Source organism: Bos indicus, chromosome 20 (assembly GCF_029378745.1).
Source record: "Bos indicus isolate NIAB-ARS_2022 breed Sahiwal x Tharparkar chromosome 20, NIAB-ARS_B.indTharparkar_mat_pri_1.0, whole genome shotgun sequence".
NCBI lineage: Eukaryota > Metazoa > Chordata > Mammalia > Artiodactyla > Bovidae > Bos > Bos indicus.
Genome location: NC_091779.1, coordinates 18,305,474 through 18,325,182, shown reverse-complemented (window position 1 = coordinate 18,325,182; position 19,709 = coordinate 18,305,474). Strand labels below are relative to the sequence as shown.

General features: G+C 37.7%; 1 protein-coding gene across 6 annotated transcripts in view; it reads right to left on the bottom strand.

Annotated features, from left to right (window-relative positions):
• Positions 1-5,754: 5,754 nt before the first annotated feature.
• ERCC8 (ERCC excision repair 8, CSA ubiquitin ligase complex subunit) overlaps positions 5,755-19,709 on the bottom strand; it is a 51,004-nt gene continuing 37,049 nt past the window's right edge. For all 6 annotated transcript variants that reach the window (XM_070774644.1, XM_070774645.1, XM_070774647.1 and 3 more), the window contains 3 exons: positions 18,363-18,560; positions 12,332-12,415; positions 5,755-5,885 (listed from right to left, as the gene is read on the bottom strand). In XM_070774644.1, the coding sequence (XP_070630745.1) occupies positions 5,817-5,885; positions 12,332-12,415; positions 18,363-18,560 (351 nt within the window). In that variant the 3' untranslated portion in view covers positions 5,755-5,816. The remainder of the gene's footprint in view (positions 5,886-12,331; positions 12,416-18,362; positions 18,561-19,709) is intronic.

Sequence of the window (19,709 nt, the reverse complement as noted above, 5' to 3'; positions counted from 1 at the left end):
AGACCCATGTAGGGGTCCATTTACCTGACTGGAACTTGAAAAGGTGCCATGTGAGACCATTACATCCCTTAATTAAAATGGCTATTTGATACCTTCCAGGGATGTGAAAGTTCTGTTCAATACTTTTTCCAAGAGATTAGCACCATGTATTTTATAGAGAAGTAAAATGTGTATCTTGGTTATTATCACTTATAACTCTGATAGTATGGAGTACATTATATTGTGTATTATGGCCTCAATAAATATTATATGGAGATGTGTGGTTGTGATTTATATTTTGGGTATCTGTGGGGCTAGATACTCCAAGTTTTGTTAGCTTTTTCTCCATTAGAGGGACAATTTTAGGCAATGACCCAACAGTTTATAATAAACGTGAAATGGGGCTACATGTTGGCCAGCAGTTTGGCTGAGTGTGTTGTTTCTTAGGTTCTGTCATTCATTAGGGACATCCTGGCTAAGAGATGGAAAGCAGCAACATTCCATTAAGCTCCCTCATGTATGATGGTTGCAGTGCTATTTGCATCCATATGTATCTGCATCTATAAACATCCACTGCTGTTCATTCAGTTAGTCCCTAGTGGATTCTGAGCAGCCAAGTGGACTGGAGGAGGGGTGATATTCTCCAGCAGCATGGCATTTAGCAAGGGATTGACAGCGGACACCACCTCCTTCTGCAGGTGGAATACACCAGAGAGCTCAGGTTTGGCTCCATGCTCTATGAGGCTCTATGAGGCCTTACTAAGAGGCCTTAGTAGCTGTGCCATGTTTCTGGTGTATTATTTCTATGACCAATGTTTAACAAGCAGTTGGTATGGAAAATCACAGGCTCAGAGCTTCTATTTTCCAGAGAGCTCAGCATGTACTTCACTTGTTTTTCTAATGAAGCATAGTATGGAGCTAAGAGGGGCAGTTTCTTGCCTCAGAAGCCCTTGGGTAACTTATATCCATTTCAAGTGGTCCAGCGATTCCAGGAGGTATGACAAGAGGTTACCAATATTTCTTTGGTGAAAGAGTCCTTCAGGGCACTAACAGGAGTAACTTTTGATTTTAATCTGGAAGTATTAAAATTTGTAAAGAATATTTTTGCCATCAGAACCCCGAAAGTATTAAAGATGTTAGACCTGTATCCCTTAAATGTATATCAAATGAGTCTCCTTGGAGGAGGATGTAATTAATGTAAACCCACACCTCTGTTCCTGGAAGAAGGTGGATGCAACTGAGATCCTGTGTGCCAAGACTGTGTGTGACGGCAAAGTTGCTGAGGATGGACAGTCTGGAAAAGGTGTGTTGTGTCTCTCTGAAGTGAAGGCAAATAGCAGTTAGAGGATGGTGAAATAGGCACTGAACAGAACGTGTTAGCCACATTTTCAGGGGCAAAATATTTACCAGTTGTTGACTGAATAGAATCAGGAATTTCAGTAATATTGGATATTCAAAACTACAATGAAGTACCACCTCACACTGTTCAGAATGACCATCATTAAAAAGTCTTCAAATAAATGCTGGAGAGGTTGTGGAGAAAAAGGAACCCTCCTACAGTGCTGGTAGGAATGTAAACTGGTGCAGTCATTATGGGAAACAGTATGGAGATTCCTCAACAAACTAAAAATAGAGTGGCCATATGCAACTCTATTGTCATATGCAATTCCACTCCTGGGCATATCCCAGACAAAACTGTATTTTGAAAGATACCATGTACCTCTATGTTCATGGCAGCACTATTTACAATAGCCAAGACACGGAAACAACCTAAAAGCCTATCAACAAATGAATGGATAAAGAAGATATGCCACACACACACACACACACAATGGAATATTACTCAGCGATTCAAAAGAATGAAATCCCATTTGCAGCAATATGGATGGACCTAGAGATTATCACAGTAAGCCAAGTCAGAGAGAGATAGGAAATATCATATGACATCACTCGTATGTGGAATCTAAAATGAGCTTCCCAGATAGTGCAGTGGTAAAGAAGCCACCTGCCACTGCAGGAGATGTAAGAGATGAGGGTTTGATCCCTGGGTTGGGAAGATCCCCTGGAGAAAGAAATGGCAACCAACTCAAGTATTCTTGCCCAGAAAACTCCAAGGACAGAGGAGCCTGGCGGGCTGTAGTCCAAGAGGTTGCAAGGAGTCAGACACAATTGAGCACAGGAGGGGACAAAACAGAACCAGACTCACAGGCACAGAGTACAGACTAGCGGTTGCCAAAGGGGAGGTGGGTAGAGGAGGGGAAGGAGAAGTGTGGGAGTAGCAGACACAAACTCTTACACACAGGATGGATAAAATACAGGTCCTACTGCAGTGTACAGGGAACTATACTCAATATCCTGTGATAAACCATAATGGAAAAGAATATAAAAAACAATATTTATATGGATATAACTGAATCACTTTGCTGTTACAGCAGAAATTAAGACAAAATTGTATATCAACTATACTTCAATAAAATTGAAAATAAATAATACTGGATATTGAGTATGGGGGCCCCCAATGGGTGGGATATCATTAATACTGTAGTAATCCAATATAAGGTACTATTTTAATTTTTTTGTTAGACAAACTCTTTAGTATATTCATTTAGCATATAAATTTTGGATTTCCAACTGGATCAAATTAAAAGCTTTAATATTATTTTTATGTATATATTATTCAATTACCTTTTATCTGTTTTTGGTTTTAAATCAGCAAATCTAGAATTAGCATTGTTTGCTGAACTGGTGCTTGCTCAGTACCTAAAATTTAAAGTTCCTTCTTTTTTCCTCCTTGGGCTGTAGCCACCTAAAGTGGCACTCAGTTTTTCTGTTCTCTTCCTGTTTTAGATTTTTGTACCCTGAAGGTATAGTTTTCACTTTCTTTTTCTGGCTGTTGAGGGGAAAAGAGGGAGGCTGAAGGGGTCAGGTGCTTCTAGTCAACTTATCCCTGGGATTGCCCCTGTCCAAGGAATAATCAGTCCCCTTCTCACGCTGGCACCTTTTTAAAAACTTACAGAAAGACTTCTCTGTCTAGCTGACTAAAACTTTTCCATTTTTTCCTTTTCGGTGTTTACCTGATAAGCTCCTGTTGGTCCCTAGTAGCCTCTCTGTGATCAGTGCCCCTTCTCTGGGGTGTCCTAATCAACCTTAGCGGGGCTAGTGTCTACATCTAGAAAAGCAACGGTGACACCACGTTATCTTTTACATTTGCATACGAGACTCCTTGCATATTGATAAGTAGCAGCTCTTAGGAGAGCCCAGGTACATGGATCAAGTGCTTTGCATTTTTAGCATTAATTGTACCAACTCCTCAGTTTTTTTGGGGGGCATGCTGGAGCCGGGTGCTCCTTTACCTCTCTCCTCTTCACTAAATGTTGAGACACAGGTATCCGGGCATGGGACCTCTTACACTGAACTGGGTTGGGGAATGAGTTGCTTGTGACAGCGGCAAGCAGACACGGCACAGAAGCTTGTGACCGAAACAACAGTGTTTGTGGGAAGCCATGATCTCCTGAGATGGCTCTCACACCAAACCCACAAATGGCCCACAATACCTAAGCAAGTGTTCAGGTGGCGTCGTGTCTTACTACTTTGAGGAATAGGCTGAAATTTGACTCAGAAAAGTTCAGAGGGGGAAAGGGAAATGGTTTATGGGTGCCTATAGGAACATATTGGAGAAGGAAATGGCAACCCACTCCAGTGGTCTTGCCTGGAGAATCCCAGGAACGGGAGCCTCATGGGCTGCCGTCTATGGGGTTGCACAGAGTCGGACACGACTGAAGCGACTTAGCAGCAGCAGCAGCAGCATAGGAACATATAAAGTCACAGACACTAGGTACTACTCTGGCCTCAATGCTTGCCAGCACTGCCTGGTCAGTGGATTAGACCTGTGCCATGGCACCAGGAGGGCTGTCATTCCTTATCCTTAACAGATGGATCTTTTCAAAATGTAGCCAGTTATCTATCTATACAGTATTTGCAATTTGTAGAAAGACTTTTTTCTTAAAATTAAAAAAACTTTCCAATTTCAACAGCATTCTCAAAGGTTAAAGGTCTGATATGAGGTCTAACAATTACACATTGAAAAACTCAACTCTATAGTTGGTCAAGTTCACAAAAACCTCATTAACTAGTCTCCTACTGATAAGAATTAGAAAGAAAGGGAATATAAGACTAGGTTCATGATAATCACTTGTGGGTCATGACACAAGAGCAGAAAATAAAATAGAAATTTTCTGACATTTGACAATGTTAATCGGCTATACCTCAACAACAAAAAAGAAAAAAGAGACACTGACGTATAGAACAGTCTTATGGACTCTGTGGGAGAGGGAGAGGGTGGGAAGATTTGGGAGAATGGCACTGAAACATGTAAAATATCATGTATGAAACGAGATGCCAGTCCAGGTTCAATGCACGATACTGGATGCTTGGGGCTAGTGCACTGGGACGACCCAGAGGGATGGTATGGGGAGGGAGGAGGGAGGAGGGTTTAGGATGGGGAACACATGTATACCTGTGGTGGATTCATTTTGATATTTGGCAAAACTAATACAATTATGTAAAGTTTAAAAATAAAATAAAATTAATTTAAAAAAATTAAAAAAAAAATAAAACCCTTGCAATTTAAAAAAAAAAAAAAAAAAAAGAAATTTTCTGACATTTCATGTTTAAATCCAATTACCTGACAGGATATTTTCTGCTTTGATGAACGCATTAGGACTTGGTCACATAGTAACCAGATTCATAGAAAAGTAGTTTAAGCTGCCAACTGATGCATTAAAATAAAGGAAATGTAGGATTTTTCCTAAGTTAAAAACCTCCAATGATGCATTTTTTCAATTGTGGAAGGCAATGAATTAAAAAATACTTAACATAAAGCTAGAAAATGGTTAAATAAATGAAAGCATTGCAAGAACTGAACATATTAATAAAAATAAACTAATTTTGTTTCTAACTTTTCAACTATAATTTTTGATATAATCCTCAGTAAAATCACCCTTGAAGGTGAAAATGAGCAAAGTGACTGTACAACCAGCAGGACAAAGTCAGTGCTGATAACCTCTGCTTGCTCGTCCTCTAAGACTGCATCTTATCGTTCACACAATCTGCTCAGGCCCACAAAGGGGGTACCACAACCTGTCTCCTTGTACTATAGTGGCTGCAGCAGGCCACAGCAACTGGGGTTAAGGGAAAATGTTCTGATTAAATAAACTATAGTGAACTTGTTTTAGGACTTCATGCAAATATTAACCTTATTTTAAGACAAAAGGGAAAACAATTACTCAAGTTCACAGCTCATTTAGCTGTCACTGGACAACAGAGGTCCATCTAGTCAAAGCTATGGTTTTTCCATTAGTCATGTTTAGATGTGAGAGTTGGACTATAAAGAAAGCTGAGCGCTGAAGAATTGATGCTTTTGAACTGTGGTGTTGGAGAAGACTCTTGAGAGTCCCTTGGACTGCAAGGAGATCCATCCTAAAAGAGATCAGTCCTGAATAGTCATGGGAAGGACTGATGCTAAAACTGAAACTCCAATACTTTGGCCACCTGATGTGAAGAGCTGACTCATTTGAAAAGACCCTGATGCTGGGAAAGATTGAGGGGAAGAAGAGAAGGGGACGACAGAGGATGAGATGGTTGGATGGCATCACCGACTCAATGGACGTGAGTTTGAGTAAACTCCGGGAGCTGGTGAGGCGTGCTGCAGTCCAAGGGGCCGCAAAGAGTCGGACACGATTAAGCAACCGAACAGAACTGAACTGGACAACTGAAAAGATAAAATAGTCCAGTTTTAAAAGTTTTGATAGAGACAAAAAGGGTACTAAGAATGATATTCATCCTTCCTCATCACTGCTGCTCCAGGCATCTTCAAATGCTGGATTTAACTGTGATCTGGTTGAAGTCTAAAAAAGGAAGCAAAAAAGAAGATTCAATTATTCTACCTCATAATTTTAGGCTCACAATATAATTATGAAATCAGATAAAAAGCAACTAGATTATTTTGAAAGAAACTATATAACTGTTTATTTAAAACCAAAAGTAACTTAAGAAACACCCACATTCAATATAAAACAATGCAACTTCATTTTAAATAGACATATCAGACTTTATTCAAATTATGCTTCCCTCAATGTAGTTACCTCATACACAGACACAGACACACAAGATGCTACTACTATTATGAAGGCATTTTTTTTTTTTTTATAACCCTTTGGAGTTACCAGGAGTACAGGGCACGCTCATATCCGTGTGGCTAAGACTGGACTCAGGTCTGCAGGCTGGCTTGACAGCCCAAAATATTAAAGTGAGCAATTTTTTACTGTTTTGGTGGACTTGATTTTTATAAATAAGCAAAATTCATATACAGGGAATAAGGTGTTCATCAAATGGAGCAATACCCTTTTTGGTGTGAAGTAGTGAGGTTTGTTTGTTTGTTTTTATAGCTAGTAAAGTAGTGGAAAAAGACAGACAAAATGTGTTGGATTTGCTAACATTTTGTCATTAGCACACAGGTTTCCCTTTGAAAGAGAATATGCATTAGATGGTGTTTCAAAAACAACAAAACATCACAGTATTCTTACAACTTTAGAGCTGTACCTAAATAAATGTAATCAGCAATAGAGGAATTTTAATTATTTGTAGTAGTTCAAATCAATTCACTTGTTTGGGGAATTTGTTTGAATGGCTACCCTATTATTCTTAGGCAAATGATTCAGGGACTTTAAAATGATCTCTGTTGTTTTTGAGTACCTAGGTTTTATGAATCATGTGTGCTTCTTATTTTGAAGTTTTTACATTTGCTGTCAGTTTGTTCACATCCCAAATCCAATAACATATTAGTACTTAGATTATTCTTAAATTATTTTAGAAGTATTACCTTTTACAACATACACCAATATTTTATGTTAAGGGTAACCCTTACTGCATATTTAAGAATGTTCATTTCCTTTTTGATGAACATGATAGCTTAGACTCTTAATATTCAAACAATGATAACAGCTGAAAAAAGTGGCTGTTTCCAGTAAATTTCCCAAGTGTCAGCCAGGATAGTCAGAAAACAATATATTAATTTAGGTATTCTTTATAGCTGTGAAAGCTATAGATCTGAGTCCTTTACTTAATCTTATAATGTTGGCCATTGTTACTTAGTTGTTCAAGCAAAATTCCATTATACCCTGTGTCCAGATCCAAAACTATTATCAAAGCTTAGCTAACTACTCACTTATTTCCAGTAGCAGTCCACTGATATGCAAGAGTAGCATACTGAAGTCTGTTCGTTTATTCTTTCAACCAAGCATTTACTGAAATTCCTACCTTTCTGGGTTTATGATTTAACTACCAAGTTAGGTTATTTAGTGACAGTTTATTTAAAGACCCATTGTCCTCTGCAGTGAGGTGATTATTTTTCCCTACTCTATCTCTAAAAGCCTTTAACTCTGCATTAGATGTCTACCAAAAATGTCCTTAGGTAGATAAGTCACACAAAGGCCATGTCTCCTAATTTCACTATGGAAGCTCAATATATAACCTATTAAACACTTAAGTTTCATTTGAAGAATCAACAGAGAAGCAGAATTATATTTTAATGTAAATTATTGTTGCTATGATAGGCAAACAAAAATAAGTGAAAACTAGAAATGTGGTTGCATATAAATTTTACTGTATTTATAGTAGTAAAGAAAAAATATGAATGTATTACAGTATTATTAGAAGTACATTTTATTGCTAAACATCACAAATAAAACATCTTATAATTGAAAGCTGCAGTAAAAATGTCACCCCTGATATAGTACTGTTTGAGACCTATGGATCAATTTAACTACCATCCATTACTTCAGTTTTCTCTACAACATCTCCTCCTAGTGGACATTCTTTCTATGCTTGAACATATCCATCTCTATTTAACCAGCCTGCCTATTCTGCTGATAGCTGTGAAGGGAAATCAGAGTTAAAAGGGGATCTAGTTCAGGTCCATAGAATGCGAAGGAAGAATGAAACCAATTTTAACATCTTCCACACATATATCTTACTAAATTTGATAAATTCAAAAATTTTTTACTGGTAATTAGTGGAAAGTCTTTAAAGGTAGAACATAGGGTTGTCTGAATATAGAAAGCAATTACACATTTTATCACTGTTGTTTATTCTGACTCTTTTGCAACCCCACAGACTGTAGCCTGCCACGCTCCTCTGTCCATGGGATTTCCCAGACAAGCATACCGAAGTTGAGTTGCCATTTCCTTCTCCAGGGGATCTTCCCAACCCAGGAATGGAACTGGCGTCTCCTGCACTACCAGGCAGATTCTTTACACAGAGTTACCAGGAAAGACCCCAAGGTTATACATCTAAATAAAAGTTACATACTGTGTAACTGTCAAAATAAAGTAAGATTCTTGATGAGAAGTCAGGTTTAGATTGTAATATAGTCACTCTAGATCTCAGGCAGGAAAAACTGATTAGGAGTTGTATAGGCTTGCCTTGAGTGTGACCAGATATTAGGAAGAGTGTGCAAAAGGAAGGCAGATCCATCAGAAAAATAAAACAAACTTCCCCAGCAAAAAAAAAAAAAAAGCAACCTATCAACTATATAATAGGATTTATGCTTAAAGATCATAAAACTTGCTTCTATTGCCCAATGCCCTTCAGGTTTTTATGGTAGAAATAAATCCTCCTCTATAGGTTGGGTATCAGGAGAAACAATCCTAAGGGATTCTGTCTTGGTTGATGGAGAAGTATATTTCATCTCAAAAGTCGATTTGAGGTACCATCTCATGCTGGTCAGAATGGCTGCTATCTAAAAATCTACAAACAATAAATGCTGGAGAGGGTGTGGAGAAAAGGGAACCCTCTTACACTGTTGGTGGGAATGCAAACTAGTACAGTCACTATGGAGAACAGTGTGGAGATTCCTTGAAAAACTGGAAATAGAACTGCCACATGACCCAGCAATCCCACTGCTGGCATACACATGGAGGAAACCAGAACTGAAAGAGATACGTGTACCCCAGTGTTCAGCACAGCACTGTTTACAATAGCCAGGACATGGAAGCAACCTAGATGTCCATCAGCAGATGAATGGATAAGAAAGCTGTGGTACATATACACAATGGAGTATTACTCCGCCATTAAAAAGAATACATTTGAATCAGTTCTAATGAGGTGGATGAAACTGGAGCCGATTATACAGAGTGAAGTAAGTCAGAAAGAAAAACACCAATACAGTATACTAACACATATACATGGAATTTAGAAAGATGGTAACGATAACCCTATATACGAGACAGCAAAACGGACACAGATGTATAGAACAGTCTTTTGGACTCTGTGGGAGAGGGAGAGGGTGGGATGATCTGGGAGAATAGCACTGAAACATGTATATTACCATATATGAAACAGACTGCCAGTCCAGGTTCGATGCATGAGACAGGGTGCTCAGGGCTGGTGCACCGAGATGACCCAGAGGGATGGGATGGAGAGGGAGGGGGGTTCAGGATGGGGGACACATGTACACCCATGGCTGATTCATGTGAATGTATGGCAAAACCACAATATTGTAAAGCAATTAGCCTCCAACTAAAATAAATAAATTGAAAAAAAAAAAAGTCGATCTGAAAGGTAACCTAAGAACAATTTTACTTCAATGATTCTGATGTTTGAAGATATTATAAACTTGCCCTAGATCATTAATGAATGGCAGAACTGGAATTCAAACTCAATTACCAGTATTACTATTATTTAGTTTACCTGACACTAAAGACAGGTGAGTGTGTAAATGTATATATGTGTGTGTTTTGTGTTAACTTGCCTCTCTGAGGAACTGCAGCAGTCATTCATTTGAGAGGTGAGATGAAAATACTTCTAAATATCAGTCAAACAGTAAGTATTCATGTAAGGCTGGAGAAGGAAATGGCAAGCCACTCCAATATTCTTGCCTGGAGAATCCAGTGGACAGAGGAGCCTGGTGGGCTGCAGTCCATGGGATTGCACAGAGTTGACATGTAAGGAAGAGGGTCTGGTATACACAGACTACTCTACTGAGATCTGCATCATGATCATATTCATGTTCTACTTATATTCACAGGAATCTTCAAAAGTTTTGTGGAAATAATCTTATCATTTATCATCTTATAAAGAGAATGGTGCTTATCTTAAAGCACATACATGCTGCTGCTGCTGCTGCCAAGTCGCTTCAGTCGTGTCCGACTCTGTGCGACCCTATGGACTGTAGCCTACCAGGCTCCTCCACCCATGGGGCAAGAACATTGGTGTGGGTTGCCATTGCCTTCTCTGAAAGCATATACATAGTGCATTTTAAAAGGTAAATACAAAACCTAACTTGTTTTTTGTGTATACCTATTTGATTTATACTTGTTCAGCTTAATTGCCTATATACAAAAATTCTTGCAGATGAGGAAGAATCAAACTATCACGATAACTATATAATAAGGAAATAAACCATCAGAGTCACATACTATCTTTATAAAATAAACAATTTCAGTTTTCTTCTATTATCTTTTTTTCATACACAAGTCAAAGATTATTTACTTTTATTTTTATAGTTTATATTTGATGAATGATTGTTAAACATTCTAGTGTGGCCTAGTGTTATAAGTTAGATTTAATGTATACAATAATTCCCCAACAGCAGGACACAGTAATTAACATTTTAAGCTTTGTATAAGAAAAAATTCAGTTTTTAAAGCAGCTATACACTAAAACTACTCAGTCATACTAAACCAAATAAGACACATATCTATAAAATTTCACCTTTAGATAGCTTGACATGAAAATAAAAAAATTAAGAGGCTACTACCTAAGACCAGAGACCATGTCTTATTTATCTTTGTTTTACCACAACATTTTTCAGGTTCTTTATTCACAGTGTCATATTTACACTAATTTATCTGGTAAAAGTGCAAACTGATAAAATTTGACAGTGTGAATAAAGGACCTTAAAAATGTCACACAAGATAACTCAAGTCCCAAGAAGTCGTGGCATTTCCCTGGTGATCCACTGGTTAAGACTCCATGCTTCCACTGTAGGAAGTATGGGTTTGATCCCTGGTTCCAAATAGGAAAAGGAGTACATCAAGGCTGTACACTGTCACCCTGATTATTTAACTTGTATGCAGAGTACATCATGAGAAACGCTGGGCTGGAGGAAGCACAAGCTGGAATCAAGATTGCCAGGAGAAATATCAATAACCTCAGATATGCAGATGATACCACCCTTATGGCAGAAAGCAAAGAAGAACTAAAGGGCCTCTTGATGAAAGTGAAAGAGGAGAGGGAAAAGTTGGCTTAAAGCTCAACATTCAGAAAACTAAGATCATGGCATCCGGTCCCATCACTTCATGGCAAATAGATGGGGAAATAGTGGAAATAGTGGCTGACTTTATTTTTCTGGGCTCCAACATCGCTGCAGATGGTGGTTGCAGCCATGAAAGTAAAAGACGCTTACTCCTTAGAAGGAAAGTTATGACCAACTTAGACAGCATATTAAAAAGCAGATATTACTTTGCCAACAAAGGTCCGTCTAGTCAAGGCTATGATTTGTCCAGTGGTCATGTATGGATGTGAGAGTTGGACTGTGAAGAAAGCTGAGCACCGAAGAATTGATGCTTTTGAACTGTGGTGTTGGAGAAGACTCTTGAGAGTCCTTTGGACTGCAAGGAGATCCAACCAGTCCATCCTAAAGGAAATCAGTCCTGAATATTCATAGGAAGGACTGATGCTAAAGCTGAAACTCTAATACTTTGGCCACCTGATGCGAAGAGTTGACTCATTGGAAAAGACCCTGATGCTGGAAGGGACTGGAGGCAGGAGGAGAAAGGGACGACAGAGGATGAGATGGCTGGATGGCATCACTGACTCAATGGACATGAGTTTGAGTGAACTCCAGGAGTTGGTGATGGACAGGGAGGCCTGGTGTGCTGCAATTCATGGGGTGGCAAAGAGTCAGACATCACTGAGCGACTGAACTAACTAACTAAGAATGACAGAAAACTATATTATGAAAGACAATGTTTACAAATAGTTATTAATGACATGGAAAAAGTCTAAGAAGGATGCTAAGTTGTATGTTCAAGCATGATATTAACTATGTTAAAAATATGCACAGGATAAAACAAGAATGAAATAAATAAAAATGTTAAAATTGATAAACTTCAGAAATTTATTTAATTCTCAATATTTTTTTGAATTTTCCTTATGTATTATACAGGTAAGTTATTTAAACAATCAGAAAATAGCAAGAAATGCTTTAAAAGCCTCTCCCATTTAAAGTAAATTAGTAAAAATTTTTTTATGATTTAGAAGTCACTGTACAACTTGTATAAATAATATTTACCTCATCATCATCATCAGGAACTGATTCACATAAGGATGGTACCCAAGCAAGAATATTGCAGTCTCTGCTACCACTGTAAAGTTCCTATAATACAGAAAACAAAGATGTGGTTGTGGGTCAGCTGAAAGCTGATGACAATTTGAAATGAACCATTTTTTAAATGACTAATTCTTAGGTTAGATTAGATGAAATCTATTTCTATTCCCTAAAGAAACTGGATTGATGCCCTTTTCTGTTTGTTTAAGAAATAGTAAAACTTTGTTTTGTATTTTAAAATAGCATTATCCTAATGTTAGAATTTGCTTACATGGTTAAAATTCACAAAAATCATTGCCATAGTTTTTTTTTTTTTTTTAAATCAATTGTATCCATATATTTCAAGTGTCCGAGAATAAAAAAATGGTTGCGTCAATAACTGAACTTTTAATAAAGGCTTTCAATGAAGAAACCATACGTTGTTGTTCAGTTGCTAAGTTGTGTCTGACTCTCTGTGACCTCATGGATGGTAGCACACCAGGGTCCTCTGTCCTCCACTATCTCTCAGAATTTGCTCAAATTCACGTCCATTGCGTTGGTGATGCTATCTAACCACCACATCCTCTACTGCCCTCTTCTTTAGCTTTCAATCTTTCCCAGCATCAGGATCTTTTCCACTTAGTCGGCTCTTTGCATCAGGAGGCCAAAGTATTGGAACTTCAGCATCAGTCCTTCCAGTGAATATTCAGGGTTGATTTCCTTTAGGATTGACTGGTTTGATCTCCTTGCAGACCAAGGGACTCTCAAGAGTCTTCTTCAGCACCACAATTTGAAAGCATCAGTTTTTCAGTGCTCAGCATTTTTTTATGGTCCAACTCTCACATCCATACATGACTACTGGAAAAATCATAGCTTTGACTATAAGAACCTTTGTGGGCAAAATGATGTCTCTCCCTTTTAATATGCTGTCTAGGTTTGTCATAGCTTTTCTTCCAAGGAGCAAGTGTCTTTTAATTTCATGGCTTTAATTTTAATTTGTCATTATCTGCAGTGATTTGAGAGTCCAAGAAAAGAAAATCTGATACTGCTTCCACTCTTCCCCCTTTTATTTGCCATGAAGTGATGAAGTGGATGCCATGATCTTAGTTTTTTTGAATGCTGAGTTTTAGGCCAGCTTTATTCACTCTCCTCTTTCACTCTCATCAAGAGGCTCTTTAGTTCTTCACTTTTTGCCACTAGAGTGGTATCATCTGCATAACTGAGGCTGTTGATATTTCTCCCAGCAATCTTGATTCCAGCTTGAGATTCATCCAGCCTGGCATTTCACATGATGTACTCTGCATATGGGCCTCTCTGGTGGCTCAGATCGTAAAGTGTCTGCCCACAATGCGGGAGACCTGGATTTGATCCCTAGGTCAGGAAGATCCCAGGGAGAAGGAAATGGTAACGCACTCTAGTACTCTTGCCTGGAAAACCCCATGGATGGAGAAGCCTTGTAGGCTATAGTCCATGGGGTCGCAAAGAGTTGGACACGACTGAGCAACTTCACTTCTACTCTGTATATAAGTTAAATAAGCAAGGTGACAATATACAGCCTCGTCATACTTTTTTCCCACTTTGGAATGAGTCAGTTGTTCCATGTCTGGTTCTAACTGTTGTTTCCTTACCTGCATACAAGTTTCTCGGGAGACAGGTAACATGGTTTGGTACTCTCATTTCTGTAAGAATTCTCCACATTTTGTTGTGATCCACACAGTCAAAGGTTTTAGCATAGTCAATGAAGCTGAAGTAGATGTATTTTTGGAACTCCTTTGCTTTCTCCATGATCCAACGAATGTTTGCAATTTGATCTCTGTTCCTGTCTTTTCTAAACCCAGCTTGTACATCTGGAAGTTCCTGGTTCACGTACTGCTGGAGCCATTAGCTTGAAGGATTTTGAACATAACTTTGCTAGTAAGTGAAATGAGTGCTTTGAACATTCTTTGTCATTGCCCTTCTTCAGGATTGGAATGAAAACTGAACTTTTCCAGATATGTGTTCACTGCTGAGTTTTCCAAATTTTCTGACACATTGAGTGCAGCACTTTAACAGCATCATCTTTTAGGATTTTAAATAGCTCAGCTTAATTCCATGACCTCCACTAACTTTGTTGGTAATAATGCTTCCTAAGGCCCACTCAACTTCACACTCCAAGATGTCCAACCCTAGGTGAGTGACCACACAACTGTGGTTATCCAGGTCATTAACATCTTTTTTGTATAGTTCTTATGTGTATTCTTGCCACCCGCTTCTTAGTCTGTTCTGCTTCTGTTAGGTCCTTACCATTTCTGTCCTTTATCATGCCCATCCTTGCATGAAATGTTCCCTTGACATCTTCAATTTTCTTGAAAAGATCTCGAGTCTTACACATTCTATTGTTTTCCTCTATTTTTTTGCACTGTTCATTTAAGAAAGCCTTCCCATCTCTTTGCTATTCTGTAGAACTCTGCATTCTGTTGGATGTATTTTTTCATTTTTCCCTTGCCTTTTCCTTTTCTTTTTTCCTCAGCTATTTGTAAAGCCTCCTCAGGTAACTACTTTGCAGGAACCATAAGAGTTTCTAGCTAAAATAGGCCAGGAATTGAAAAAAAGTTTTATTTAGCTCAAAACTGCCTAACTAACTAATGAAGAGCATTAAGATTCATATGCCAAGCTTGTTGAGAAGCTTATTTTATAAGCTGGGACTGATGCAGTCAATGGCAATGTCTTTATGGATATGGTGTCTGTACATGCTTAACAACGTTCGTTCTTCTTCTGACAAAACTTCAGAAATATGTTATATTGGCTAGTACTGAAAATATTTCTGTGGGGCAGTGAAATAGATACTCTCACATACAGAGGGTATAAATTGATATAATCCTTTCAGAAACTGAAATCTCTGTATGTGTCAGAAGTTTTTGTATACATTTCTAAGAAGTCATGCTAAAGACACGTATGAAATTCAAGGTTATTATCACCAATATTATATTTATAATAAAACAATAATTTTCCAAATATTATTGTCTAGGGTTATGATTTATATATAAATCTATGCTGCATTAATATGATATATAGCCACTACATTTGTTTTTGAAGAATATTTAATGACACTGGAAAATAGTGTCATTAAAGAGAAAGGAGTAGGATATAAACCAAATACAGAGTGAAAAGAAAAAAACAGGATGTAAAACACTAGGTCAATTTTTTAAAAAGCTACTAAGCAAAGAATAAGGGCTAAAAAGAAAAATCAGCAAAATGTTAAGTTAAAACTCTGTTTACTTTTCTCACAAATGTATTTCAACACAAATATTTCTAACACTACAACTTTCTTTCTGATCTGGTATTAAATTATTTAGTTTTATTTTTATTCATCTCAAAAGCGATTTGAGGCATAGTAAAATCAGTATTTTTCTAAAAAAAATAAAAGTAAAGGTTCTTGGTAAACAGAAAATAAGATTATGAAGTAACTTATAGGAAATATAGATGTAAAGAAAATTAAGTAAATTATGCAAGGAGATCCAATCAGTCCATTATAAAGGAGACTGGTCCTGGTTGTTCTTTGGAAGGAATGATGCTAAAGCTAAAACTCCAGTACTTTGGCCACCTCATGCGAAGAGTTGACTCATTGGAAAAGACTCTGATGCTGGGAGGGATTGGGGGCAGGAGAAGGGGACAACAGAGGATGAGATGGCTGGATGGCATCACTGACTCGATGGACGTGAGTCTGAGTGAACTCCGGGAGTTGGTGATGGACAGGGAGGCCTGGCGTGCTGCGATTCATGGGGTTGCGAAGAGTTGGACACGACTGAGCGACTGAACTGAACTAACACATTATCAAATTTCCTAGATGGAACAAAATTCTACAGACTGTACTGTTTAAAATTTAGAATGCACGGTTACTGTGGATGGTGCAAAGATATTTTCATATACCCAGTGCTGCAGAGCAATTTAGTTCCTGAGAAGACAAGATTATATACTTAAGATAAACTAAGGTCAGGTAACCTTGTTTTCTCATGATTAAATGAAAGTGCTATATCTTTGCCAGGAATATCACATACACTTTGGCAATTTGACTAAGCTGATGCTTGCCAGTCTTAGTCAAGGTAAAATTATTTTATCTTTGTAGTTAATATTTTGTAGGGTGAAACTTTGAGACTATGTAATATCCATTCCTCACCAGACTTTCAAGTTATTAGGTTAATTACTAGTAGCAGAATGGATTCAGGAATCCCTATTCTAGTCAATAGAAAATAATCAACTATTATCATTATTTATTTTGATGTTGGATATATCTTCAAATTTTTATATTTATAGCAGAATTACTATAAATATCAATTTTATTTTCCAATAGCGAGTTTTTGTGTAATATATAATTGGTAAAAGGGTTCTGCTGCTAAATGGATGCAAAAGCACTACTCTTTTACTTTTATAATTAGATTTATAATTATCTTCCTTTTCATAAATCATAATAGATGGAATGGGATAAGAGCTGGAAGCTTTCTGATATAATAAAGTAATTAAAATCTTTCTTAGTACATAGCACATGCAGAAATGATGTTTGTCAAGAGGCAACTGGCCTCAGCTTTCTGGCTAGACCTGGTCCAGTGATTTCAGGGACTGAGAGGAATCAATTATCTTTACTTACTTTTAATCTGTTCTAATCCATCTTCACTCACTTTCAGTCCAATCTTCCTAGCAGGAACATCTGCTAGGAAGCTCTGATACGGTGAAAAGCGATAGCTGGTAGTCAGAATACTTGAATTAAAATCTTGGCTTTGTCTCTAGTGACTCTGAATAAGAAAAGTACTGTATTCTATAAATTTCTTTGAATGGATAATCACCCTCTGTCAATCTACTTGCAGATTTGAGGCAGGTTATATCACCCCCTCGTTGCCTTAGTACTAGTTTCCCAGAAGCAACACTAAAAATAGTTAAGAAGTAGTACATCAGGCGGAGAAGGCAACGGCACCCCACTCCAGTACTCCTGCCTGGAGAATCCCATGGACGGAGGAGCCTGGTAGGCTGTAGTCCATGGGGTCGCTGAGGGTTGGACATGACTGAGTGACTTCACTTTCACTTTTCACTTTCATGCACTGGAGAAGGAAATGGCAACCCATTCCAGTGTTCTTGCCTGGAGAATCCCAGGGACGGGGGAGCCTGGTGGGCTGCCGTCTATGGGGTCGTACAGAGTCGGACACGACTGAAGCAACTTAGCAGCAGTAGCAGTACATCAGGAAACTGGCCAATCAGAAGAGATACTGGACATAGAGTAGAAGCAGGGTTTTAAAGGTCCCTCTTAGTTACTAGGTTGAAGTAAGGTCTAGGAGGCTCTAGGAAATATGGTGAAGCTGGAGGTCATGTAAGGGGCTTAGTACAAAAGCTATGTAACAAACTAAAGGATATGTGTTTGAGTATTTTAATAATGAATACTGCCATATAGACGTGTGCTAGCTGAAAACTAGCCCTGTATATCTTACTTCACAGTGTCAGACACAGATTAAGTAATGCCTATTAATGAGTGACTGAATAGGTGATAAAGTCCCTCCAAGCAATAACTCATGGACGGAGAAGCCCGGTAGGCTACAGTCCATGGGGTCGAGAAGAGTTGGACACGACCGAGCAACTTCACTTTCACGCACTGGAGAAGGAAATGGCACTCCAGTATTCGTGCCTGGAGAATCCCAGGGACAGAGGAGCCTGGTGGGCTGCCGTCTATGGGGTCACACAGAGTCGGATATGACCGAAGCCACTTAGCAGCAGCAGCAATAACCCACAATTTTCATTTTCTCGGTATTTAATTTTTATAAGCCTCATTTTCCTCATCTACAATGCAGGGAAAAATCCCAACAATCTCGCTACACTTAAGAATCACTTAAAGGAGCATATGAGATAATCTATGCAAAAGTTCTATGGAGAAAACACTCTGTTCCATTGGTGAGACTAAAGAGAAAGATTAAGATGTTAAAAAAACAAAACCCATAGGTTTTGGCAAGCTAGCTACCCGAACATTTTAAATTCCCTTAAGTATCATTCTTACCTGGAAATTAGACTGAAATACACAGCAGTCAACACTTTTATAGTGTCCCTTAAGCATAGTTATCTGTTCTCCAGAGTAAATTGTATAAACAGCAATGGTGCTACCATATGGTACAAAAACAAATTCTGAACTGCAGCCAGAGGAGACAGTGAATTTCAATCCTTTTCTACTATCATTATATACTTTTCCATAGTTGACCTGCAGGATGTAAAAGCATAAAGTTACTTAAATATGAATTAAAAAGACAATAAAGACAACTATTTACTTAAAATATTATACTATAGAAACAGCTCCAATAAGTCTAAAGAAAATGATTAGTGTCCTAATAGAAACAAGGACCAATGACATATATGTACATTTTGCATACAAGGGAAGTACAAATAGTAAAATGACCCACAAAAACAAATGTTCACATTTCAACCTTGATAGAAATAAAAATGCAAATTAAGGTAACCTTGAAAAATTATTTTAGATCGTTTAGCAAAAATTTTAATAAACCATTAAGACACTCAATATTAGTACAAGTGAAGTAAATATGTAGATGGCACTGTAATTTGGTCTTCCCTTTTAAAAGGCCAAATGGTTTATTATGCAACAAAATATAAAGTATACCTTAATAATGACACATATGTATATATAAATACATTTTTGGAGAGAGAATAACTTTCTTTTTATACATATATAAAATACATATAACATAAAATTTATATATAAATATACATGTAACAAAATTTATAGTATAAAGAAAAAATACATATAACACAAAATTTGCCATCTTAACCGTATTTAAATATACAGTTCAGTGACATTAGGGCTTTCCAGGTGGCTTAGTGGTAAAGAATCCATCTGCCAATGTAGGAAACGCAAGAGATGTGGGTTTGATCCCTGGGTCAGAGAGATCCCCTGGAGGAGGAAAGGACAACCTACTGCAGTATTCTTGCCAGGATAATCTCATGGACAGAGGAGCCTGGCGGGCTACTGTCCCTGGGGTCACAAAAAGTCCTACATGACTGACACACATCAGTGACATAAAGCATATTTACACTGCTGGGCAACCAGCACTACCATCCATTTTCTATCTTGCAAAACTGAAATTCTATACCCATTAAACAACAAAGATATTCTTACTCCTTGACCTAGTAACTACTACTGGGAATTCATCTTAGGCTAATAAATTAAACAGCAAAAAAATACGCCCAGAGGAGTTCAATGTGGCCTTATCTAGAGTGGCAGAGTAATTGAGAACAGATGTAAATTCCTAAGAGTATTATATTAATTCTAGCTTATACAGCAGTTAAAAATTATAAGTTTGAAATTATGTAGAAAATGGAAATAAAAGTATAAAAA